This window comes from Epinephelus lanceolatus, chromosome 8, assembly GCF_041903045.1.
Source record: "Epinephelus lanceolatus isolate andai-2023 chromosome 8, ASM4190304v1, whole genome shotgun sequence".
NCBI classification, from domain to species: domain Eukaryota; kingdom Metazoa; phylum Chordata; class Actinopteri; order Perciformes; family Serranidae; genus Epinephelus; species Epinephelus lanceolatus.
Window position 1 is genome coordinate 35,135,459 of NC_135741.1, and position 25,688 is coordinate 35,161,146.

The following is a 25,688-nucleotide window of genomic DNA, read 5'->3' on the forward strand; positions in this document are numbered from 1 at the left end:
CACAACACACAAACTCAAAGTCATTAAATAGCAAGGTTTGAAATAAATCATCGTGAAATCATAGATGGAATTTATGGTTCTTCATCTTAAGGATTGAGTTTCACACACAAATCAAGACTTTAAATACAGTAAATCTTTTTTTTTCATCATAAAGGTATTCGTTGAGAAAGTCGAGTGTTAAATGCACTGTACAACCTTGTATACTTTTTTTTTTTCAAAATATAGTTTATCCCAGTGTGTTTTGTTGTTTTTTTTTTTTATCTTACAGAATCCTGTACACTTGGTGTCTGCATTAAGATTGGATGATATCCTGATCATTGGAGAGAAGAGAAGAAGAGAGCAGAGGGGGAGAAGAGAGGAGAGGAAAGGAAACAGAGAGAGAAGAGAAGAGGAGAGAAGTTGTCCAGTGCCATTGTTGCCCTCAGTGAAGACGCTGCACTCCGTACCTTGGCTCTCTTCTGTCCCGCACCTCAATCTGAAGAAAAAAACACAGGGGATTCTTATTATACTGATCTAGAGACTCAGGCCAAAGAAATGAAACATCATGAATGAACATATAGGTAAGATTTACAGGAAAAATCCACCAATGTTACACATTATAGGGACGTACTACTCAGTGAAAACAGCAATATAAGGTTTTCTGTGGCTCTCGTCTCAGAAAATATCCCAAGTGATGTCATCCTGACATTACAAGGGTTATCTTAGCTCAACAAAAAATGTTTACCCAAAGTACATGTTTCAAACTGAGGGTGTGGAATTTTAAAAACATTGGTGATAAAGGGCAGGGAAGGTCTAATGAAAAGCTACTGTTGAGTTGCGTCATGGGAAGTGTAGGATCTGGTGTATTTGGAACATGACCTACATTACAGATTATCTCAACCTCTATTGCATCACTTTTGACCTTTCTTATTTAATTATGTGTCTTGCAAGTCCCTCAAAAGGAAATGTAATAGTTCATCTATGAAGCAGTGGCTCCAAAAGTGACCCAACAGCACCCTGAGGGGCCTTGAGGATAGGTGAAGGTTGCCACAAGATTTGTTTCAATTTTTTTCCACTGTACAACTTAATAACATTTAATCTCATCTAACCGCATGGTGATATTTACATTCACAAACTTGTAATATTACATTTTCATACATTTAAAAAAGAAAGAAATAGGCCACATCAAAATCATGATATAGAAAATGCTGGGTAACATATGATTATGGTGCAGCTAGGACGTGGTGGCTAGCCATTGTCAAGATCATCCCTTTTGTGTTGAGAAGTAGTGGTGACATAAGGGTTGGTTCAGATGAAAAATGGGATCTTAGGCAATGTAATGGGTGATATAACCATGAGGTCAGAGTACACAATTACAATGGGTCTGGAACATTTTTGCATAACAGCATCAAAGGGGCAAAAGCCTAGGCTACTACCAAAAGTCTAAGCTAGATTTTAACATTGGTGGGGACACATATGCAGTAAGAGGTCTGGGGATCCTCCATGATTTTGAAAATAAAAACGTCATTTCCTGCATTCAGGTGAATTTTTATGCACCGTGTTCACCATGTTTTCGTTTGGGAAAGTAACCTTTTAACATGCATGTGACACCTTTTTAAAGCAGTGACACATTTTCTTTTATTAATTAATCAATTAATTTAGTAGTTGCACTGGTTGTTTCTCCCTAGGTATGACACTTAAGGCTTAATTTCACCTTAGCTGAGGGACTTACACAGTTGCACAGAATCCCTGAAAAGGTTTCCTTAGTTAATGGAAAAAAGTTTCTATGGAGACTGTTTGTTTGCCTGGACTCAGGCTTGTGATGCCTGGTATCATCTCACAAATTTGGCTTATAGTTATGGCAGAAGAAAAGAAGACAAGAATACCATATTGGTCAGAGAAGGACAGGATTATACTTCTGGAGGAATACAATCATAGAAAGCACAGACCACAAAGTAAATTTGATCCAAATACCAGAAAAAAAGAAAACAATTGTAGGAGGAAATTACAACGAACATTAATTTTGTCAGATCTATATTGTAAACTCAAAAGCATATCCGTCTGGTTCTCCTGGTTGCAGAACACTCTTCTTGGAGTGTGTTAGTTTTTTTTCATTTATCACCATAAATTCCGTCATGCTGCAGTTACGATGGAATCAGAGGTACCTTAAGTTTTTTTTAATTCTGCCGTGGTTGCTAAGGTCTTTGTGCAACGGTCTAGGGAATCCTTAAGTATATCACCAAGACAAGGAGAAAAGCATATACACTTAAGTGAACACTTTAAGGAAACCTTAAAGAGAAGACTTAAGGGTGTTTTGTGCAACTGATTTTATCTTGAGGAAACCTTAAATGAGACTTTAAAGAAAATCTTAACTTAAGGTGTTTTGTGCAACCAGCCCCTGGATTTTAATAATAGCTCATATGTGTTGTCATGTTCACAGTGAGAGAATGAAAAGCACATTTGTTGCTTCTACATTTACGGTGGATTGTATGTTTTCTTATTATGCAAATAAACCTTTCTAGAAGGGTTCCCATTTGTTGGTTACCATTTAATGATGAAAGCTATTTTTTGAGAATTTTAGCAAATTATGCTTTTGATAATGATGAGGCCAAAAAAACATTTCAAAACTGATGGGGACGTGTGCCCAGTGTAAATGACACTTACACTGGTTGTTATAGTAACACAATGTGCTAAGTCCAACTGTGCTGAAAACTTTTTTTTGTAGATAGTGTAAGCTGGCTTTTTTTTCACCTCATTTGCACAAATAACTATGAAATACAACAATGCCAGGCAGGTTTCAGAGACATCGGTAGACAAAACAAAGACACTGAATACTTCAGGCTGTTGTCATGCACTGTTCATACATATATCTAAGAAAAGTTATGCACCAGAACTCGTAAAGTCCACTAGTCATGAGCCAGTAATTTGCATATAACCCATGTAATTGTGAAAACTACAATAAATGTGCTGATAGGATTAAAGAAGGAAGCAGTATGAGGAGCCTAAGTCCACATGAAGGGGTAGTTTATGGTGGTAGGTGGGTCAAACGACATAAGATTTTCCCCCCAGGAAACTGGTGTTTGTGTCCTGTGTGATACCAATTTAACTTTGAGTTATTTTAAGGTATGTTGTCACTATGTTTCCTTGCCTAAACCTAACCTTCCTAACTCGTAGTACGTAAATTTAAGTACGTAACATGGCTACGCCAGTCAATGATTCTTTTCCTACACCTAACCTACACAACTTTACATTAAGAATGTAACTTTAAGTTAAGTAAGTAAAGTGACGACACCATTCTTTTGGCGCTAATTCTTAAGACATCATATGAACTGTTGTATGAGGATATGTTGAATACTTTAAGTGACTGGTATAGATGAAAAATAGAATTCATGCATAAAGTCATTTGTGGGTGTTTATTTTATTATTATTTTGTCCCCCAAATTGTAAAACTTAAACTAAATTTAATTTTAAACTGAGAGAAATAAATGTAATTTTAATTAATCTTAATTTTGATTTAATGTTTAGTTTTAATTCATTATTTATCTGCACAGCAATATAAAACATCTAACTCTGAGTAAGCCTTAATTATTTCATAACTGATTATAGATCATTACATCATATGTTAATTATGCGGGGTGCATATGAATGCCATAAAAAGAATAAATCACAGATATTACTGTCTCTCAGCAATAAATGACCATCCAGTCGGCTGGGTTCACAATCTGTGGGACTGTTGATGAATACTAGCAGGACACCCTCCTTCACCACCACTTTGCTTGGTAAAAAGTTAATGAAGCTTCACACAGGCACATGTGAATGTTTTCCTCAAATATAATGCACACGAAAAGTATAAAGGAAAAGTCAACTTACCCTTGACACAGCAAAATCTGCAAGGACAAAAGAGAACAAAAGTGTTGGCATAGACACAATGAAGCAAGAGCAGGAAAAGTGCATATTTGTGTAAAACAGGAATCTGCTTATGTAAGTATGAGTTAAGCATTTAGGTCATCACTTAGTGGAGAAAAAGAACATTCATGTCTGACCTATGTCCAGCCAAAATCCACATAATTCAGTCATTTCATTTCTTTTTCACAGGTGATTTATTTTTTCTTGACAACATATGTAGAAATCCAGTAAACTTTCTTACTGACCTAATCCTGAGTTACTTTTACCCTTTGTCACTTACATGAACAACACGTGCTTTCATGCACTGTCCATAGGGTGACACACAGTTTTGTTTTATCCGTTAATATAAAGAAGCTAAAGGGACATTCATTTCTATGAAAGAAACGTGAGCAAAGCATTAGGTGCATTAAATGTGTAAAATCACTGAGACTATCAATGAGGTTAATCAGATAAGAACAGAAAGACACGCCCCCGCTCTGGAATATCTCCAGTTACCATGGAAACCATCATGGAGATAGACCGTCGGAGAACCGAGACATCTTATGTCACTTTTCTCTCTCTCTTTATCTCCCCGTGTCTTCCTCACACTCCTCCTCTCTCCTTTACTCCATCCCGCTCTCTATCTGTCTGTATATCTCTCAGTCTACTATGTTTTATGTCACACATCTCTCTCTATCTCTTTCACCCTCGCTCTGTTTCTTTTTGTGTTGTTGCACATTGAGCTTATGGAGTCAAATCAAACATAAACCTTATGTAAGGAGACTTTTTATTGTTTTGCATTGTCTCTTGCCCCTCCACTGCCTTCTTCTTCCATCCCTTTCCTCTTCTCCCTCTCTTTTCATACGGCTGAAACAATTGCAATTCAAGTGTCCTGATGCAACATCATGCAAACTGTCAGAAACCCTCTGGAGGACGTTCTCCCACTCTTGAATACAGCACTGCAAGCAATTTGGCTGGAGTTACTGAGGTCAGGTTGGAGTGGAGTCATTTTTCAACTGGGCAAATCTTGTTTGTGTTAATGGCCTCACAGTTAAAGCCTAAAAATAAAAGCCGGAGGAAGGTTGACTGTCTAACCTACCTTTAGGGACATTGTGTTACTGTATAACACACTGTGCTCTTCTGTTTTATTTTCTGTTTCATTTATATTCTTATTCAGGTTTATGATTATGTGCTTTTACAGACTATGAATTGGATAAAAGCAGCTAATAGATAGTAGTGCAAAAAGTTGTTATCTTTTGATTGATCATATTAGATCTTTCAGTTTCATCATATATCCATCAGAACAACAACAACAGCCATGAAAAGTGACATCCAGGCTTTCTGTGCAGGGGGTTGTGAGTGATACTCACATCTCAAGAGTTTGGAAGGTGGTGTCTTTAGAGCCGTAAAAAGTGTTGTTGTGTGCTCTACTATCATGAGTTCTTTCTAATTAAAGCCATAGTTGGTAATCCTGTTCAGAAACACTTCTTGTTATACTGGGTGAAATGGTCCTTCCATCCTGAGAGTAGTCAATACATAATGTGTTCAGAAAAAGGAATGAAAAAAATCCTGTGGCAGCTGCAGGCCTGTACAAACTCTGACCAATCCCTGCCATTCGGTGCGAATGGAAAAAACCAGTCAGATGCCTTCATGTCTCGTCCTGCCCAAGCCCACCTCCGTCCCTCCCTCCCTCCTCCCTGCATGCACTCATCACATGTCACCGTTGCTGGAAATATTCAGCACACTCCTCAGCAGAAATACCGAGTTAGCAGGAGTTTGCTGCACAATGGCAGAGAAAATGCAGCCAAAAGCAACACTTCCAGCATTACTTGTAACGGCTCGCCCCGCTAAACAGGCTGAGAAAGGAAAGTTAGAGGCAGAAAAGGCTGCGACAAAAAAGGCTTTGGATAAAGCGAGAGGAGAAACCAGACATCAACAGCAGTCCAGCTTTTGAATGGTGGAGACAACTGAGGGAGCTGAAGGGCCTGAAAAGTGATGCAGAGGTCGCTGTCTTTCTATTGGACAGGTAATTATTTGTTTGCTTTGGGGGGATTTGTTATTTTACTGGGCTCTCCTTTGCTCTGCTGACTGCAGGATACGCGTTCAGGCATGTCTGGGCTCGTGATGTTGGACGGAGCACTGACGGGAGGGGGAGCAGGGGGTCGAGCTTAGAGGAGGTGCCGCTTTCAAATCTTGCTAGCTCTCCAACATTACCAACTATGGCTTTAATGTGAAGGAAATTGCCCTCTCTAAAGAAGTGACGGACTCGATGTGAGGAATCGAGTCTCTTTAATGCCTGCAGCATGGAGAGAAGACCCAAGTGTTCTCTGCCAGCCTTCAGAATGCACAGACTTTTATAACAAAATGAAGCTCTGACCCCAGTTTGCACCCACCAGCTGCACTCGTAAAGAAGAATGCCCCCCCATATAACAGGTTTATCAATACGGGAAACCTCCCCCTACCAAATGAAAGGTCATGGGTTCAAGATTTAGAGAAGTGCCCCCCATTAAAGATTCCTGAATAACCCCCACATTAGCCAGTGGTTTTGCCTGGCCTAGCTCTCCATCCCTGTCCACAGCCATGTGCTCTGCTCTCACCTGCCACCTCAAACCCTCCAGTACATGTTTTCTTTAGACTTTTTTGCAAGTCCTGAGGCCCTAACTGTGAAGCAGGATTTAGAGTTAGCGAGATAACTTCTGGGTTAACTCTGGGTTTTAAGTACTATGAAGCTGGTTCTCTTTTTCCTGGAATAAATCACGGTGGCAACTTACGCTGATTATGGTAAGTTATGTTTAGGGTGTAAGATCACAGCCTGTCAACATCCCGACCTCTGACCAATCACTGAAGAAAAAGTATTTATGGACGAAAGTCTGGAGTGTTAGGTAAAAAAGAGGACCCTATACCATATATTGTTATAGGTCAGTAGAATCACTTCACGGTTTCAGGGCTATGGACAAACCATAAGGAAAAGATATGAATAATCTATCTATCGGCCAGGGTACTCTGTCTTCCAACTTGTCAAATACAGCTGCTTGGTCAGTGGCCCTGCCTATAGGTTTACAACTAACTGTATATTTACATGACAAGTAAATGTTGCCCAAATCCATTGTTTTGCTCTCTTTGCTCTAATGTAACACTAATATAATTTTTCATAGTGTAGACAATCTGATCCAATCCAATCAGATCAGGGCCACTTTCATGCAGGGTCCTAAATCCACTACATATCCAATAACTGGGCATGAGGTCCCCATGGGAACAGTCATATCGAAATTCATGTGTATTTTTTACCTCCATGGTTTTTCCACGTCATAATTCAACCAGGTTTATTGTTACACTAACGGCTGGACATGTCCCGAACTATTGATAAAAAAGTACTTGCTTTTGTTGCAACAAAAATTGCTAGATATATCCCTAACCCTCATAAAAACAAATCTCTGCCGGTCTGCTGCTGTCTGCTGCTTGGCAGCAATCTGGTCTAGATGTCATGCCATCCATCATCCCCTCCTCCTTATGAGAAACTCAGCTCATATAGGCCTACATGTAATCTGAGCTACATATGAAACAATTAAATGTAGCATATCCCTGGTTTTGCAGAAACATACGATGCCGACATGTTATTATGGCAACTAGGTTGATCTCCTGCATGGCTCATCAGCTGGTGATGATGCCTATTTTTCCTTCACTAACCTTTGTTGTCTGTCTGCAAATCATCAAGGTAGAAATCTGTCTGCCGGTTGCCCAGGACGAAGGCCAGGAAGGAGAGGATGAGGGCGTCCAGGATGCCCATGATGGCCAGCATATAGGCCCAGCGTACAGAGCAATCACCCAGGGAATATTTCCCCGTCTGCTCCCCGCACATGTCCCGGATCACCTCGGCGTCCCATCCGTCGGGGAAGATCATGCAACCCAGCACCAGGCACACTCCTGCAGGAGGTCACAGAGGAGGAGAGAAGCAAGGTTAAAGTGAGAATTGCGATTGGGAGCATGAGCTAATATCGTAACTGACAACTTCGGACCACCGTTTTTATTGTCTCTCTTGCATGACATAAATGGTTTTCCAATCATCACTAAAGTGCATACGAATTTTCACCAGATTATGAAATTTGCAAATATGCTATTTCCTCAATTGGAGAATAAAAGTTGTGCAGTGTCAATCCAGTGCACTCAAGCAGGACTACGCCTATGCCAATCAGTGTTTCACAGGTGTGATGAAGAACGGAGACATCATCTTTCATAGCAGGTTGCAGTGTCACAAATTCAGTGGCTTTCTCACTAGATTTGGTGACTTTTGAGAATTTAGTGCCTCTAGTGTCTTTTTTTAGCTTCTTTCTGGGCAGTGCTCTCATGTGGCTGTGTCTCTCTGGACTGACTGTGTTCAGTCTGGGGAAGGCAGCAGAGCTATCAGACAACCAATCATCAACCAGACAAAAACATGAATAAGCTGTGAATGTGTGTACATAACCACCAATCAATGATTACCATTGTTTGTCCCAGAAACTTCTCCTTTGTTTTTGTTGTAAATTATTTAACTTGACTTGACCTTGATTTAACTTATTTCTTCCCCCAAAATACACAGAGTTTTTAAGAGTTTATTGAAAAATATTGAGTAACAGAGTATATAAAATAAATAAAAGATAGAGGTAGATTTAGATTCTTATTGATGAGATGAGCATATCTTGAAAATGTAGCCAGTTAAATTTAGTATGAGTCTTTTTTTTAGTTTCTGTATACATTATGAAAAAACATGAATTATGACATCACAGATATGCTCATTAGCATGCAAGGTTATACAACAACATCTACTGACTTTTCGATCAGGCTTTAGCTACTTTCCTTTGAGAATAGGGAGAAACTAAACTGACTCACTGGGTGCACCTACCCAGTAGACCTGACTTGCTCTAAGACCCGTCCCTACTCTGCCTCTGATTGGCTATACTGTTCCAGGTGTTTGCTAAACACTAACGTTAGTCTTGCTAAGATGCTAACTGGTGCTACAAACTAGAAAGACTCAGGAACAGAGCAACTCAAACTGGCAGCTCATGTTTTTGTTCCCATGCTCCGAAGATAGGCTACCCAGTCCAAACAACAGTAAGTCTTTACAATTTTTATAAACTATTTTATCATTACATTCACTTCTGATAATCTATTAAGCTAAAAATCGACTGTGTAATTTCAAATATTGGCCATTTTCAATATGTTTTTGGAGTTGAGAAGCTCCACAAACTAGTATGACAGCATGCTAGCACCGGCAGGGGTCGCTAGCTAGCTTTCTCAAGAGACCCATCTTGTAGATGCACCTGCAGGTTAGCATTAACTTACTTCCAGTATCCTGGGAACAAAAATGTAACCACCATGGCTAAGTCGCTCTCCTCCCAGGCCTGTCTACCTCTTAGCATTAACATTAGCGTTTGGTGTAACGGCATGTGAGCACCTGCAGGGGTTGCTTGCTAGCAAGCTGTGTTGTTACACAGGCAGCTGTAAGCTGACTGGAGCTTTCTCAAGAGACTGTTTTTATGGATGCACACACTGGGTTAGCATTAACTTCATTCCAATATCCAGGGGGGGAAACAGTAAGCTACCGTGGCTATTTCGCTCTCTCCTAGGCCTGTCTACATCTTAGCATTAACATTAGCATTTAGAAAACACCTGGAAGAACATAGCCAATCAGTTACAGAGTAGGAGTGAGTCTTCCTGCAAGGCATACTGGGTAGGCATGCCCAGTGAGTCAGTTTAGTCTCTCCCATTGGAAATGTTGGAAACAATATCAATGTATTTCCTTAATGATTTAAGTGAACATCTCCTAACAACCACAAGCACAGCTTCTGTGTCAAATAGTAATGATCCAGGTGGGATATCACTTGCTACACACTGATTAGGGAAAAAATACGTATGAATTCCAACATCTCTTCAGGTGTTAAGGGGTTAACAGTGAGACAGTAGAAAGATGGAATACATGCACTGTATAGATTTTTCCCCTGAAGATAATTGTATATGCGACAGAATTTAAAACATACAGATCACAGCAGAACCTGCATGCACTCACACCCACAAACACACATACCTGCAGACACATACTGTACAGTACAAAGCCCTCTAGGGAAATGCTTACATGCAATTCCAACACTGCAACAAAAAATGGTAATCTATACTTTACACCTTTGCTCATTCATCAAAGTGAGCATCACTGGGGAGCTGATTGTGCCGTATTCCTTGCTCACCAGCACTGTTTAAATAGCATTCAGCCTGTGCCTGAGGGGATGTAAGTAAAGCAGTGGGCTCCACTGGGAGATAGGGAACATACATGGCAGACGTCACACTGGATCTTCATTGCAGACTAGACATGTCTTTTCCATGGGCAACATCACTTGTGATACACATGAAAAGTCAGACAGATTTGGCTGAGTTGGTGATTATTACGCTTCAGTCCAATAAATGTTCAAAAGATTCAATGTCTGGAACTCCATTGGTGAGCATTTGTAAATATTTTAAGTGCCATGTGTGTTATATGTGTACTTTAGGATGCTGGGCAGCAACCAAAAACAGAAGCTGCCGTGTGGAATGAGGCGTACACTAACACAGAGGGATCACTGACTGAAATGTGAAACAGAGGATTATAGCATTGGGGTTTTTAGTAAATTCGGCCGCTAAACATATGAAGCTGAATGTTTCCGGGTGGCATCCAAGCCTCAAAGGTCAACAAGTTTAGACATAGTACTGATACATTACTCGGGGCGGCACGTGTCCCCCTCAATGTATATGGTGACTACGGCCCTGTCATGTATGCATAATTAGGCTGCAGTTGTTTGGGTGCACAAAGGTGAAGTGGCTGGTCTTGTCATACAAAGTTTGATGGAGTGTCAGCTGGACAATATGGAGATATTTGCATCTTGAAAGCTGGACTACAAATGTGGATAGACAGGGAGAAACACACGCAAGCCTAAGACGTGGTAAGATACGATATTCCTCACTATATGAAGTGACTGATAACAAGATCTGTATAATGGATTGTAAAGAAATTCGTCAGGATCTTATTTGGTAGACAATTCATCTGGATTTATAGCATGATGGGATGACAGCATAATAATGTGTGTGGTATCATTGGAAAGCTCTGGTCCTGTGCTTTCATGTGATGTGTGTGGCATTTCTGTGCGAGCCTGCATTCGCGAGTAATCCATCCAAGAGTAATGTGTGTGCAAAGCTGTATGAAAGCTCTGTTATACGCCATTTTAGTGTAACTTTATCATTTTTTTTCGCTGTGAAAACATTCGGAAAGCTACAATTCCGCTGTTTCACGTGATATGCGTGGTTTCTTGCTATGACGCATGGTCGCGGAGAAAAACCATAGAGAAGAACAGGTGTGAATTTGGATGCACTATGCGTCGTTCTGGATAGACTCCTTGGCCTGCTGCTGCTGCATTTTCCCCAAAAAACGGGACAAATTGTGTCCCGGGAGAGATTTTTTTTTTTCCCGGGACAGCTGATGAAAAAAGAGAACAATTCTGGGAAAAACGGGAAGGGTGGCAACTCTATCTGAAATGCTCTTTTAGAGTGGGTGGGCCTGTGGATGTGTTTGCTTGATAGTTGAGCCTGCAGGCACACTGAGACACAATATATATCTTTTCCTAACTTTAACCAAAGTACTTTTGTTGCCCAAACCTAAGACAGGAGTTTGAATGTGAACCCAACGTTCTAGTGCCAAGATCTTGCACTTTGTACACCCACCAACCTCCCCAACCACCTCTTTCTAAAGCCTGTGTGGTACACCATAAATGTAGTGTTTAGAAACATTGTCTGCAAACATAATACAGGCAGTGATTACATTGCCATAACAACATAATTAGGAAAGCAGTTCAGGAACATACAATGTAATTTCTAGGAGACAGGGATGCAGGGGGTGAATGTTGTATGACAAAGGTCCTGGGCAAGAAATTCCATTTTTATTTAATATTACAGGTCTGGACGCCTCAATCGTTTTATTTATTTATTTTTCTGAAAAGAGAACACAGGTCTTTTAAAGAGCAGGCCTTTGTGCTGTGGCAGAAAATAAACATGCAATTTTAATTTTATCTGGACTTTAAAAAGAACAAATTTCAACAAAGTGCAGAACGGCAGGAAAATGTTTTGCTTGTGGGGTCTGAACGTGAAGAATCTGAGTGTATTAAAGTGAAGTCCATTAGTCATATGGTTGAACCCTGTCACATTAGTGATTCCCTCTGAAGACCCCGTGTTTCACCCACTATCCATCCATCATGAGAAAACGGTGGGCGGTGAACTCATGGCAACAGATGAGGGAGGATATCAGATTAGTCACCACCTCTCAGTGTAAAGCAGAACACCATGCAAATATGAGGAGTCTTATTTCAGGCTGGGACGTACACCATTTGAAAATGTGACCGCTCCTCTGACAAAATGATTGCAGGCGTAATGAGAGAATGTAATGAGAAAGAATATAATAACGATAATACAGTAAGTAATGAGAGAATAGACGAGCAATGGAAGCAATCATCGTGGGAAATCATCATGTTATTAGCTTCTTTTATGACCTTTATACAAGATATTAACATAGATGAGAGATGATAAAATCATTAAGTGAGTCATGAGTGTCAGGTAACATGTATTATGGATTTTTGATGAATGTTCCCCCATCTGGCATGAAACTCATCCAAAGTTATTGAATGTGGGCTCTGTGAAAATGTGCATGCACAAGAATCCTGATGTGCAAAATACTCATTAACCAATAATTTTCCTTTGTAGTAAATGTTATTAACTCCTGTTTGGTTTTGTTTTTTTAACAATACACTATATGTGGTTGATGAACACCTATTTTGTTCACTGGCCCAAAGCACACGAGGAGTTATCATGTGTTTGTGCTGTGAGCGAATGAAATTACATTTTCTGAATCAAATCACGTTTTGGCATGAAATTAAACCAGACTATGAGGTATCATTTCATGTGATGGATAATAATCGGGTTTAATTTTCGTTGCTCTGGCCATTTGATTGCTTGAGACTTACAAAATTGCACTCAGCAGAGTCATTGCTGAGATCTTGGCTCTGATTCAGAGCTGAAAATACGACAATAGAGTACATTTGGGTATGAAAAAGAAAAAACATATTCTGTGGGTCCACAAAATCAGTCTCCCATTCATTGTCTATTGAGCAGCTCCAGACTTGATACTTGATGACCTCATAAGTTTGAGACTTACTTCTGGTTTCTGGCATTGAGAGAGTGTAGCTTATGTTCACAAACATTTGAATGAATTTTCCTTGGACATAGAAATAACGTATTTGAATTCTTAATTTAGGTAGTCTTCCCCTCTAAGGCTGTTTCTTCCTGCTATCTCAGAACATTCATGTATTTTTTTCCCCCCACTGTTACGAACTCTTCTCACAACAGGAGATCAGTTAATCAATATGTCTGACATGCAAAGCAATGTTGAGATTTGGAAAGTGTGTAAGTCATCTCTCATGCAAACCCTACTGTTACTCATAACACACTTCTTTCCATAGATCCATTTACATGTGTCTTTAAAGAACTGAAATTCCAGAGTCAGAAAGAAAACATTTGCAATATCGTATTTTGTACATTCACAAAACATGAAGAAAATATTTTTTCCTTTGCCATTACAAACCCACATCCTGACCGGTTATACAATAGCAACCCGGTCTCACTCCGAAGTCATCGAATACAGGCGCTTGGTCAATGACTTCTGGCATGAGACACAGATGAAAAAAGCCATTCTTTCATGCCGGCATGGTAACGTGGCCAATAGCCGTTATTGTTCAACAGCGCCCAGCGGCTTCAGGGGAAACGCTGTCGGACTACATCGTAACTTAAGGGGGTGAAAGTCCAAGTAGGGCGGACGGGAGGAGTAGTGGATGGGTCCAACAACCACCTACTTTCACCCAGGAGGCTGGTGTTTGCTTCCCGTAAAACTGTAAGCCAAACCCTGTTCTTTTTTCCTAAACCCAACTCATGCTTTTGTTACCTAAACCCAACCATGAGCTTGTGTTGGCTAAACGTAACCACGTGCATTTGTTGTAGAAGGAAAAAGCAGTGTTGTACCAAGGTAGTGCATTTATTTTGAAAGAGACTGTGTGTAAACGGTACATTTTCTGTGAAAACAGAATCGTATTTCGAAATCAGACAATGCATATAACAGGCTGAAGTTGACACAGCGTCCCAGCACGTCAACAACCAACACACCCAGGCTACCTTGCACAGCATATGTGTGGAAAGTCCATGACCAAATGTCAATATGTGACGTGGTCGGAGTGAGAATGTGTTGACCATAGACTGTATATTAGAGATGGACAACATAAAAGCTTCCTGAATGCGAAGGCAAGCTGGCACCCTCCATGTTAGTGGATGAGACATAGGCCAAACTAAAATCTCCAAGTACATGTCAAATAAAACTTTTCCCAAAGATGGTTTCTGTCATTTTAGGTAGGTCTTATGACGCTGATGTTTCAAGTGTCAAGTGTGCTTTTAACTAGTAATTTAATGTAAAAATGCTGCTGCTTGCGATTGGTCGGATAGGTGGATGGGTGGGAACTCAATACCGGCAGAGATCTTCAGTGCAGACTCTGGCTCTAAATGATATCACCAGCTTAAGATGGTAGCGGATGTATCCAGGATATTTTGGCTTCATTTTTGCACACTGGGGGTAAGTTAAGATGTGTTGTCCATCTTTATATACACTCTATGGATTATACCAAGTTTACACTACCCAATATTAGCCAGATTTTCCACTCACCAACACTTTTTGGAGATCGCCCCAGATCAGACGCAAATCAATGCTTGCTCCCCTTAGCACCCAGCAAGCCAAATGACGTCTGGTTAACGTCGTGTTGGCGTCATTCGGTGACGTTCCGGACTAGTCTAAAGCACGGCCAAATAGGCGATGTTTTAGACGTCATTTCCAGGACATCCTCACCAAGACGTCACCAAGACGTACAATTTATGTCATCGAGAGGACGTCTTAGTGACCACGTCCTGGAAATGACGTCCAAATGTCCCCCTATAGAGGAAATCGTCTTGTTGTTGTTTACAAATACTTCGGGGCAGAAAACCAGCAGAGTTTAGCGCTATATATATAGCTCACATATTTCACGTCACTATATCACCGTTTAGACTAATCTGATGTTTGTAAAGTCTATAAACACAATGATTGAACAAACGTTACTATTTCTGTGTGCACGTTTTGTAATTAATAACATGGTTATTGTAGATTAGCTGGGCTAACCGTTAGCTGTTAGCCCAGTTAGTGGTGTCTGTAATGACTCATTAACTCAATGAACGGTCCGTGAAAAAAATATTTTTTCAAGCGGATGTCTTAGTTACAACATGATTGAGCTAACTGGAGTAGTTTCATGTCATATCCAACAACGGGAGGCTTTTAACAGATGATGTCCTGATGTTAGCTTTGCTGCTGCTGTTAGCTGACAGCTGCAGCCACTGATGCTTTCTAGACATTGTGATTTCCCAAAACTGAATAAATACCACACATAGCAACACACATAGCTCAATCATGTTGTAACTAAGACATCCGCTGGAAAAAATAAATATATAATATAAATTAATTAATTAATACATATATATAATAGAGATAGGGTGATAGTCTCTGATGTGACTGGTCATGATATGACTCGATCACGACCCAATCGGGCTCTCTCGGACACGTCCAGGTCCGTCCGTGTTTGCTGGGCAATGATTGCTAGGTGTGAATTTTCAGACAAGTGAGATATTCGCCATGCGTCACAGATGTCCTAGAAATTAGGTTAGATATCTGGACCTGTCTGCACGTCCAAATCCTGTAGCATGAAATTTGTTGTTGTTGTTGCTGACAGCAGCTAAGACCTACAGCCAATGAATGGACAAGATACATAGTGAGAAACCTGTAGGTGCCATTAGATCTAAAGGTACAGGTCAGCAATATAGAGTTTTCACTTGGCTGATTCAAATAATTTTGTTCAGTTAAATGCATCATAGTCACTGACTGTGTTATTTATTAATTTTTCCTTAGTCTAAGTGATCAATACATATAACAGTAAGTGGACACGTGATCATTCAAATGCACCAAAGTACATCAATACACCAATAAGCAAATGTATTGACATAAATAAAGCTGTGACGTTATTGATTGATTCAGACTGTCTTCAATTCAGTGGCTGGCTCACATGGTTGCTAGCTTAACCTGTCACATTCGGTTTAGTACAAAACAAGACTACTAATATAAGCAATGTCTATCTGTAATTTTTTTCTGTGGCTTTAACTTTTATTTTTAGGAAGCTCTTAAACAGGCAGTAACAACAGCACTCTCAGACATCAGTGAAAGGAGCTCCACTGCTAAATCTACCAATTCAGTGTGGTTGGTTCAGTTTGTAGGTTCGTGGAAAACTATACATGCATGATACACACATGTACTGAACACATCCAGTCGACTTTTCTGAAACAAAGTCTTGTATTAACAGAGATTCAACAATGCATTCATACCAAGAGTATATATGTAGCATATTGTAGAAAACCCCTATCTTTGTGTACTGCAGGGCAGTATGACAGTAATGACCATGTGACATGCTCTCCCTGTGCCCTCTCCTCTATCTGCCCTTCTTCTCCATTCTCAACTCAAGCGTTTAAGTGGGCACAAGAGGGCTAAAAATAACCCCCACCTTCCTACAACCCAAGAAAAGCCCTTTGAAGTTGTTGGGGTTTTTCCTCTTCCTTCCTCCCCTCCGCTCTCTCAAGACACTGCATTCTGAACTTGGAGGGGAGGAACTTCAAAGGAGGCAAGAGGAGGGATCGAACAGAAAGGGAGGATGGGAGGCAGCGAAGAGACACGGAGAGAGCTGAAGAATGAAAGGGAAAAACGAGCTGTATGAAGAAGGAGAAAGAAAGCAAGATGGCTACTGCTGCTCCACTCCATTATGTCATTTTTCTCATCTCAGTTCATCACTCCCTGTCATTTCTTTTCATCGCAGCGTTCACAGCCCGTCAGCTGTTAGAAACAAGGCATCAAAGCAGATCAAACTAATGAAAACATTTGGACATACGCCGCCAGGACACGTTTGTGATCCAACTAGGTAAAATTACTGTGAACCAATTTATTTATAGTGCCCTAAAGTTATTTATAGACTTATTACATAACAGTTTTGTCAGACTTTCTTATCTACATGTCCACACAAATCTTTTTCTTCATTCTAGACAAACAGCCAAAAATGATTACATAAGGGCTCTAAAAATACCATCAGCGTGCTATATATAAGTGTGAAGTATTTTCGATGGGAGCAGATCCAGGCCCCACAGTATTCCTCCTGAGCAGCTCAACTCAGTGTGAGCTGTGTACACGAAGACTGTGACGTCATCCGACACTGTGTCATGTGCTATGACTAAGTTACTTTATGAGAGCATTCAGTCTGTGCACCGTAGTGCAATAACAAACACACACTCACACATCGACACACCACTTCCTCTCAAATGCAGACTGATGGATCAAATATCCAATCATGAGACAAGCATCTGTATTGTCACCCCAGTGCTGCTGCTGTTCATGCCAGTGTGAAAAACGGTTTACTAAGGCAAAAATAAAGTGGTGACATCATCATCGTTTTTTTTTTGTTTTGTTTTTTTTTCTAACGGAGTCATAAACTGTGTCCAGAATCACTATGACAAAAATTCATGCAATGGACTCTGCATTTTTAACAGAAATCCCACAATAGATGATGAACAGGTGCAGTCTGTTCTCACACAGTACATAGTCCTACTAAAACTAATGCACCAGAATTCATATATAACCCACATAATCATGAGGCAGTAATTTGCGAATAACCCATGTAATTGGTAGGCTGAGATCACGTCAATAATATGCTGGAGGGAACAAAGAGGAAAGCAGTATAAAGAGGGAAAATTCATATACAGAGGCAGGTTGAGGTAGTGGATGGGTCAGACATACACAGGACATCCCCCCAAGAGACTAGTGTTCAGAACCGTGAAACTAAAGAAAGTTGTCACCATGTTTCTTTTCCTATACCTCACCTATATGTAACTATTTTTACTAAACCTCACCCATGTAATTTTATGTTGAGTGTATAACTTTATGATGAATACATAACATGATGATGCCGAACTATGTTTCTTTCCTAAACCTAACCTACGGAACTTTACGTTAAGTGCATGACTTTATCTTCGGTGCGTTATGTGATGATGCCTGACTGTTTCGGTTGTAAGCCTAACCAATGTAACTTTATGTTAAGTACATAACTTTATATAAAGTACACGTGTTGATGCCCAACTGTTTCTTTCCTAAACCTAACCTATGTAACTATACGTTAAGTAGGTAATTTGATGATGCCTAACTGTTTCTTTCCTAAACCTAATCTGTGTAACTTTATGTTAAGTATGTAACTTTACATTAAGTACATAACATTCCGATGCTTAACCTACATAACTATTTTTACTAAACCTAACTTATGTAACTTTATGTTAAGTATGTAACTTTGCATTAAGCATGTAATGTGATTATGTTTCTTTCCTAAATCTAACTTACGTAACTTTACTTGCCCAAATGTGACCTATGTCACTTTACGTTAAGTATATAACTTTATGTTTCGTGCATAACATGAAGATGCTCAACTATGTTTCTTTCCTAAACCTAACCTAAATAACTTCACTTACCCAAACCTAACCTACATAACATCACATTAAGTATGTAACTTTACGATAAGTACGTAATTTGATGATGCCTAAATGTTTCTTTCCGAAACCTAACCAACGTAACTTTATTTTTTTGTACCAGTTTTGGTAGAGAGACACAAAGACGAACACCATCATCATGTCGATAGTGCCGTCAGATCAGACAATCATTGTATGTATTGCTCTGGAGGGCAATTGCAAACAACTCATTTGTTGTTCAATTTGGAGGATTGGTAATATTAGACGCCATATGGTACTGCTGATACAAGACCATATGACGCTGTCGCAGCAAAACCAGTGAGAGTGCTGAATTGGGCAATGGTGCATTTGATGACGTATAGTGATGGTTTAAACCATGTTTAGGTTCGTTTCACCTGTGAGTTTCCTGATAATGTAGCATTAAAGGTTCAGTGTAAGGTTTAGGAAGATTTACTGTAGCAGTGAGGGTTGCACATTGAAACCACATTGAAACTTGTCCTAGTTAGAATTCTTTTACTGTCATTGTTCAGGAGGTTTCTACCAGGAGCCAAATTATCAACATAGGTCTCCTCTCCAAAATAAATGGACCAGGTGATTAAAACCAGTAAAAACAATGAAGAAAGCAGTTTCACACTACAAATCAGTGTTTGTCTGGTCTGAGTGGGTGGACGTTCGCTGCATAGATCAGCCTCTGATTGGGCGGAACGAGCCACCCACAGTCCCGCCCTACCCCCTCCAGTTGTGTAGCAGTTTTTAACACATCCTTTACTAACTTTTGCGGTGTTTGATCTTGTGGGATGTAGCCATTTTTCTGCCATGATTCACGTCCTGTAGGCGATATTTTTGTGGGCGTGTTACACCAAAACCTGTTTCCCCCCGGCAATATTGTTGCAAGCGCACCATTGCTGGCGCCGCCAAGAACGATTGTGATTGGTTGAAAGAAATAAAAAAAGCCGGGGTGTTTTTTTCTACAATCTTAAAGTGAGAGTTGGCCCAGCCAGACCTTTCTTTTCTTGAAAAAGGTCTGGTGAGCGAGACTAGTGTTTTTCTGACGCAGCTCGTTGCAGATGAGCTTCTAGCTACAGTATCTAGAGTCAGTGTTTAGTTTGTCTGCTCTGGGCTACTGTAGAAACATGGTGGTGAACACTCACTCTAAGGTATGTAAAACACAATTCACAATTATTATCTTCAGGTAGTAACACACTAAAAATAATATACTATATTCATTTTCTGCCAATATCATGCCTGCCATTTCATACGTTATCCCCACTATATATATATGTATATATATATATATATTTACACACACAGTGTTATATTATAACTCCTTAACAACAATGTACTGTTGGCCTCCTTGTGGAAGCAGTTTGAAGTCCAACACAGAGCAGCGGAGTGGAAAGGTGTGAACATGACTTCATTAAGAGATCACCATGTCCAGTCTATAATGTAATAAAGCTGTCTGAGGTCTGCCCTTCCCTCTGCTACTGTGTCTAGACCTTGGCCTGCTGTCCTCCATCTATCTAATGGACGGCCTCCTCGCTGATATACAGAGCTTTTACTGGAGTTGGGATCAAGCCTGTTGTGTGTGTGTGTGTGTGAGTGAGGGTGTGTATATTGCTGAGGGGACACTTTACAAGATGTTGCTGCCGCCAGGGTTCACTGGCCCACTTGGCATGAAGCTTTCACTCTTTTTTCCCTCTTTCATTCCATCTTTGAACTCTTTCACTCCCACTATCTACTGTAAATCATCTCTGTGGGTTTTTTGTTACATATTTGTCATTTATCGATTACAGCAGGTTAATGTAACATCTTGTTTTATATTCATGAGTGTACAAATTATACCAAATTGCTGACCTTACCTACTTTGTTAAAGGTAATGCCTCTACCAAAATCATTTCTGGGGTGTTAAAACCCAGCGTCCCCTTCTCCCCTTGCTTTTTCTCTTCCTTTATCTTTCCCTCACTTATCCCCATGTCCTTCAGCAGCTGAGGAGGAAGTTGCTGGCACAAGTCCCAAATCTGGAAAGAGATTGGCAGGCGTACAGAGTCTCCACATATCCATATAATGTGTCATCTCACAAGTTCAAGCATCGTTTTTCATTGAGCCACGCGAAGCAGTTTTGTGATATACTGAGGGATCACTGAGCGGCAATTCATTGCTCTGGCAATTCATCTAGGTCACAATTAGAGGAGGAGTATCACTATGAACCATCTCTGATACTGAAACTACATTTTATTTAACTGTACCACAGTGGATCATATAGTTACAGCATTGAAAATAAAATATCTACAGCGACATTCTGGAAACAATGTTCAAGTTTTCCTGGATAATCAACTCAATCACCAGAATAAATGGCGGCCACATAACGTATCCATGGTTTACCACGAACCATGGATACGTTATGCTTAAACATTATTATTAATTATGTAGTGGATACATTGAAACTTTAATGTTTGTTTGTGTTTCAACAAGGCTGTGGTTAACATATGGTTGGGTTTAGTCACAAAACACTTCAGAAAAGATCATGTTTTGTCTTAAAGCACCTGGATATGGTGGCACAATCCTGGCTGAAAACACACCGATGTCTCTGAAATAATGTTTTCATGTCACTATCCCAACAGGAAACGTAGTGATGTCTTGGTATAAAAAAAAACAGCCACTTTTGGTGACACTATCCCCGCAAGAAACACTGATGTTTGGGTTAAAAACAACCGCTTTCCCTGTAGAAACTCAGTGTTGGGTTGCTAAAAAAACACCCACATTTGGTGGCAAAAAAGCCACTGAGAATACAGCAATGACTCGCTAAAAAGCAACCAAACAGTGGCCAGCATTTGTCTGCAGCTTGGCAAGCATCTCGCCCAGGTGTCATGCCGTCATCCCCTCCACCACCCAAGAAAAAATTCAGCTTATACACCACATCACCCTAGAAGCATTGATATGATATGTATAACATATCGTTGACATATTGATGTCATACTGTTACCCACGGCAACAACAAGCATGGCTGAAAGATAAATTATTACAGACTCCACGGAGGTTCCAAAAAGAAGAGCAGCTTCAGTAGTGTGGAATAAACTGTGGTGTCCTGAATTTTTTACGAACTCTTTTAGTGACTTAGCGCTCAGAGGGAACTCATTCAGTGGCTCCTCCGGCAGCAGCACAGCCTATCTCCCTCTCCTCTCTCACCATGCTGACACGGGAGTCATGAAGTGATTTTGTCATAAACTTTTGGTAATGTAAACCTATGTGAGGCTTGTGGCTTGACAGAAAACTACATATATGTGAATGTGCGACAGTTATTATAGCATGACAGTTACAGCGAATATTTGAAGGCAAACTGTAAAACTATATCACTTTTTTTGTTGCAATTCTATTTTTCTTAAATGAATAATAAAATATTATGTTTACTAACTTGTCATACTGTCAAGAATATCATTATCGCAAAAACACTGTTAAATACTGTGATATCATTTTAGGGCCATATCCCCCAACCCTAACTAGGACACACTGACAGGTTCTAGCCCCACAGAATCAATCAAGAAAACAAATTCGCCGGCATACCCAGTCACTGCAGATTGCTTTACAAAAAAACATCAGCAAAACACCACAAATATCAACATAAATAGCTATTTTACTTGATTACCTCATTAAAAGAAAAAATGCATTCAAATGGCTCCTGGTCAGTGGAACAAAAGGAGGGAACCACTGAATTAATGGCTCCGCACACTACATGCACGAGTGAAAAACACCCTGATCATAATGTGATCATAATGAAACCCTCGGCTGCAAATCATCATGGTCATCTTCAAAAGAATAAAGCTTGTTTAACAGTCTCAAAGCCTAATATGAAACCTCATACACTGAAAGAGAATGAACAATATATATCCCTTTGAAATATGTTATTCAGTAAAGATAGCATATTAATGAGAAGCATGGATGATGCATGGAAGAGAAATTTCCCCTCATACTTATACATCTTATCAACATGCTTTAGGGGCTTTCTCTCTCCTTCTACTGCTTTCTTTCTCTCTCTTGCACACACACACTGTGACAATGCTGAGAAGGGTCAAAGGAATCCATTATTCAGCTGTCAGGATATTTTTAGAAACACCCTGGTGACTTTGGAATTATTTATTAAGCGCCTGATAATTAAAACATGTACGTTTGGTTGGGAAAAGCTGGCCAGAAATCTCGGAGAGAGAGGGAGCGAGAAAAAGAGAGGGAGAGGCAGGGATATCCCTCGGGGAACCTCTTCTTTCTGTCTCTCTCTCTGTAGTTCTATATTTAACTCGACCAATGCAGCATCTATTTAGCTCCTGCTGGAAACACATGCATGTGGGCGCATTTATCGACATACCGCACTGCCACACATATGAAGCTGCACACATGGACAAAAACAGGAAAACACACGGTCTTTACGCATTTACTAGTGCAGAAAAAAACCATAAACACACCACAGTGGCTCCAGAGAGGAGAGAGAAAACACTCTCATTAATAATTCAACTCTCACACCATCATATACGCGTTTACCCGCTGTCTTACATGCTCACGTGAACAGACGCATGTGTGGCCACGCGCACACTTGGGCTAATACACACTCGCACATTGGAGCAGAAGCTCACACAAGCTCATTCACTCGCTGGGTTTCACTCACTCTCATTCTGTGTCTCTCACACATGCTCTCTTTTAATGGCTCTGCTGCTTCCCTGTTGCAGTAAGAAATACTCTATACTTCACACTGCCTGTGAGAACAAAAATGCCTCAAGAAAGTATGGTCTGTGTGTGCATGTTTGAAAAAGTGAAAGAATAGACAGTGACAAGATTTGTAATTTTTCACACCATGTTTGTCGTTTTCAGAAATAAGACGTTCATAAGGTTTATTTTGGAAGGTATAAACACATTTGGATGGCTATAATAAAGTTGCAGCTGATGATTATAAGACCTTGTTAAATGGTTAATAAGTACTGTGTAGTGCATCTAGAAACACTGCAACTTTAAAATGGCAACCTGAATGTTTATAGAAGCACTACACAGTATTTACTAACCATTAAACAAGGTATTGTAATAATCAGGTACAACCTATGTTTATAGATGATTTACAAACCTAATATTATATATTAACAAATACTTTATATATTATATAAATATTAAACTGTTTAAATACCACAAGTTATAAAATTACTAGTGATTAGCAACCATTATTTAATATCATCTAATTGTTTGTTAATAGTAAAATAACTATAAACTTGGCATGTCAGTGTAGTGCAGTGAGAATATTTTAGATTGGTTACACATGTCTGTCTATTGGTTAATTTTGCTACTGTTATGTGTCAGTGCTGGGGATTTGGGGATTCCTGCTGGTAAGAACCTGGTCTCATTTCGAAGTCATCAAATACTGGCACTTGGGCAGTGACTTCCACGGCAGACACCTACAACAAAAGCCATCCTTTCACGTCAGCATGATATGCAGCTGAGCACCGTCAGTGTTTAACAGCTGGACAACAACGTAACTTCAGGGGGCAAAAAGGTTGAGTAGGGTGGGAGGATTGGTGGATCATTAAAACAATCACAGACTTGTGCCCTGCAGGTCGGTGTTCACTTCCCTGTTAGTAAAGCCAACCCATGCTATTTTTTTTGTTTGTAAACCAAACTATTTGTTTTTGTTGCCTGAACTTAACCATGTGCGAATGTTGTTGAAGGAAAAAAAAAAAAAAGTTGATTTGCAGTGTTGTACCGATGTTGTGCATTTATTTTGAAAGAGCCTGTATGCTAACTACATTTCCTGTAAAAAAAAGTGTATTTTGAAAAGACACAATGCATGTAACAGGCAGAAGTTGACACAGTGTCTCAGAATGTCAACACCAGACACACCCAGGCAGCCAGAATGTGTTGCCAGTAACGCTGTCCGGTACCAACAGCGTTGCTCCAGAAACATTGTGCCCACCCTCCAGTTTCCCCCATGTCGCCCCGGTGAGTACAGAGCTTAATTTTGAGCTGCAAACCCCCTTTAGCATTGTCAACTGTGTTATCACTGTGAGCTCTGTTTGCACAGTTGGCAGTGTCAACAAGGCTAATGGTGCTAAAATAGTTACAAATGCTAAAGGGGTTTTGTTTCTGGAGCAATGCCTTCCTAGCACTGGGACGATGCTACCAGCAATAATCGCAGGATGAGCAGCACAGCTAGCTGGCTCCCACCCAACCCGAGTGGTGCACAACGCAGACCGGCTGAGGCAAACATTCGGTAACCAGTGTAGACCAAAGAGTGGGCAGTGAACATTATGTTTCCATATGTTGACGTGGCTAGACAGCTGTTTGTCAGCAAAGGCAAAAACAAAAAACAAACAAGACAAAAATTTCACCACCTCTAAATGTATAGTGTTTCAAAATGTGGTGCTAAATCTTGCTGAGTCAATGGGGCGCCAGACTGAAAGGAAAGGCCTCTTGTATTTCACATCACTTTTTTTTTTCTTCTTAAAAATTAACCTTGTGTTACCGGTTAATGGGTGTTGGGCTGTCAAAAGCAAAATAAACATAAACTGACAGCCCTAACATTAGTTAAAGTTTAATTTACTATCTATTTACCATTTATCAATGATAGTTATATTAAAGTGTTACTGTGATGTCCTATTTTGTTGTTTGGTCTGCAAACTAAACAACAGAGCTCTAGGCAATTAGCTGGCCATGAAGTTTTGGAATATTTATGAATGGAATAATACACCTGCCCAGCATGCATTGGAATCCAGTTCATATTGGACCATTTCACACTTCAGCATTTTTATCCAGTGCCAACATTCTGTGCCCATGCAGGAAGTAGTGTGCTCTGTATCACAACCCAACTCAAAGGCTGTGACAAAGCAGGGAGACAACACAAGCTGGCTGCTACAAGAAGTAATTTATTTACAAAGAACATAAGCCAACGTGTAGAAATCAGTCCAATAGTAATGTAGAGCATGTATGGTGTGGCAGTGAATGTGGGTAACCAAACACAAGAGAGACGAACCAAATGTCTTTGTGCCTAGACAGAAACAAACTACAACATGTTGGAGGTATTTGTAGAGCAGAGCACACCAGGCCCAGGCGTAGCTCATACAGCTAATGACTATTTAGCACCTGCAAAACACAACTACAAAAAGAGACAAGGAAACCAATATCGT

At 40.1% G+C, this 25,688-nt stretch overlaps 1 protein-coding gene across 1 annotated transcript in view; it reads right to left on the bottom strand.

Annotated features, from left to right (window-relative positions):
• Positions 1 to 204: 204 nt before the first annotated feature.
• The window catches only part of LOC117257828 (LHFPL tetraspan subfamily member 4 protein-like), a 39,168-nt gene continuing 13,684 nt past the window's right edge, over positions 205 to 25,688 (bottom strand). The window contains exons 2-4 of the mRNA XM_033628166.2: positions 7,552 to 7,788; positions 3,850 to 3,866; positions 205 to 475 (exon numbers count right to left, since the gene is read on the bottom strand). Of these exons, the coding sequence (XP_033484057.1) occupies positions 422 to 475; positions 3,850 to 3,866; positions 7,552 to 7,788 (308 nt within the window). The 3' untranslated portion in view covers positions 205 to 421. The remainder of the gene's footprint in view (positions 476 to 3,849; positions 3,867 to 7,551; positions 7,789 to 25,688) is intronic.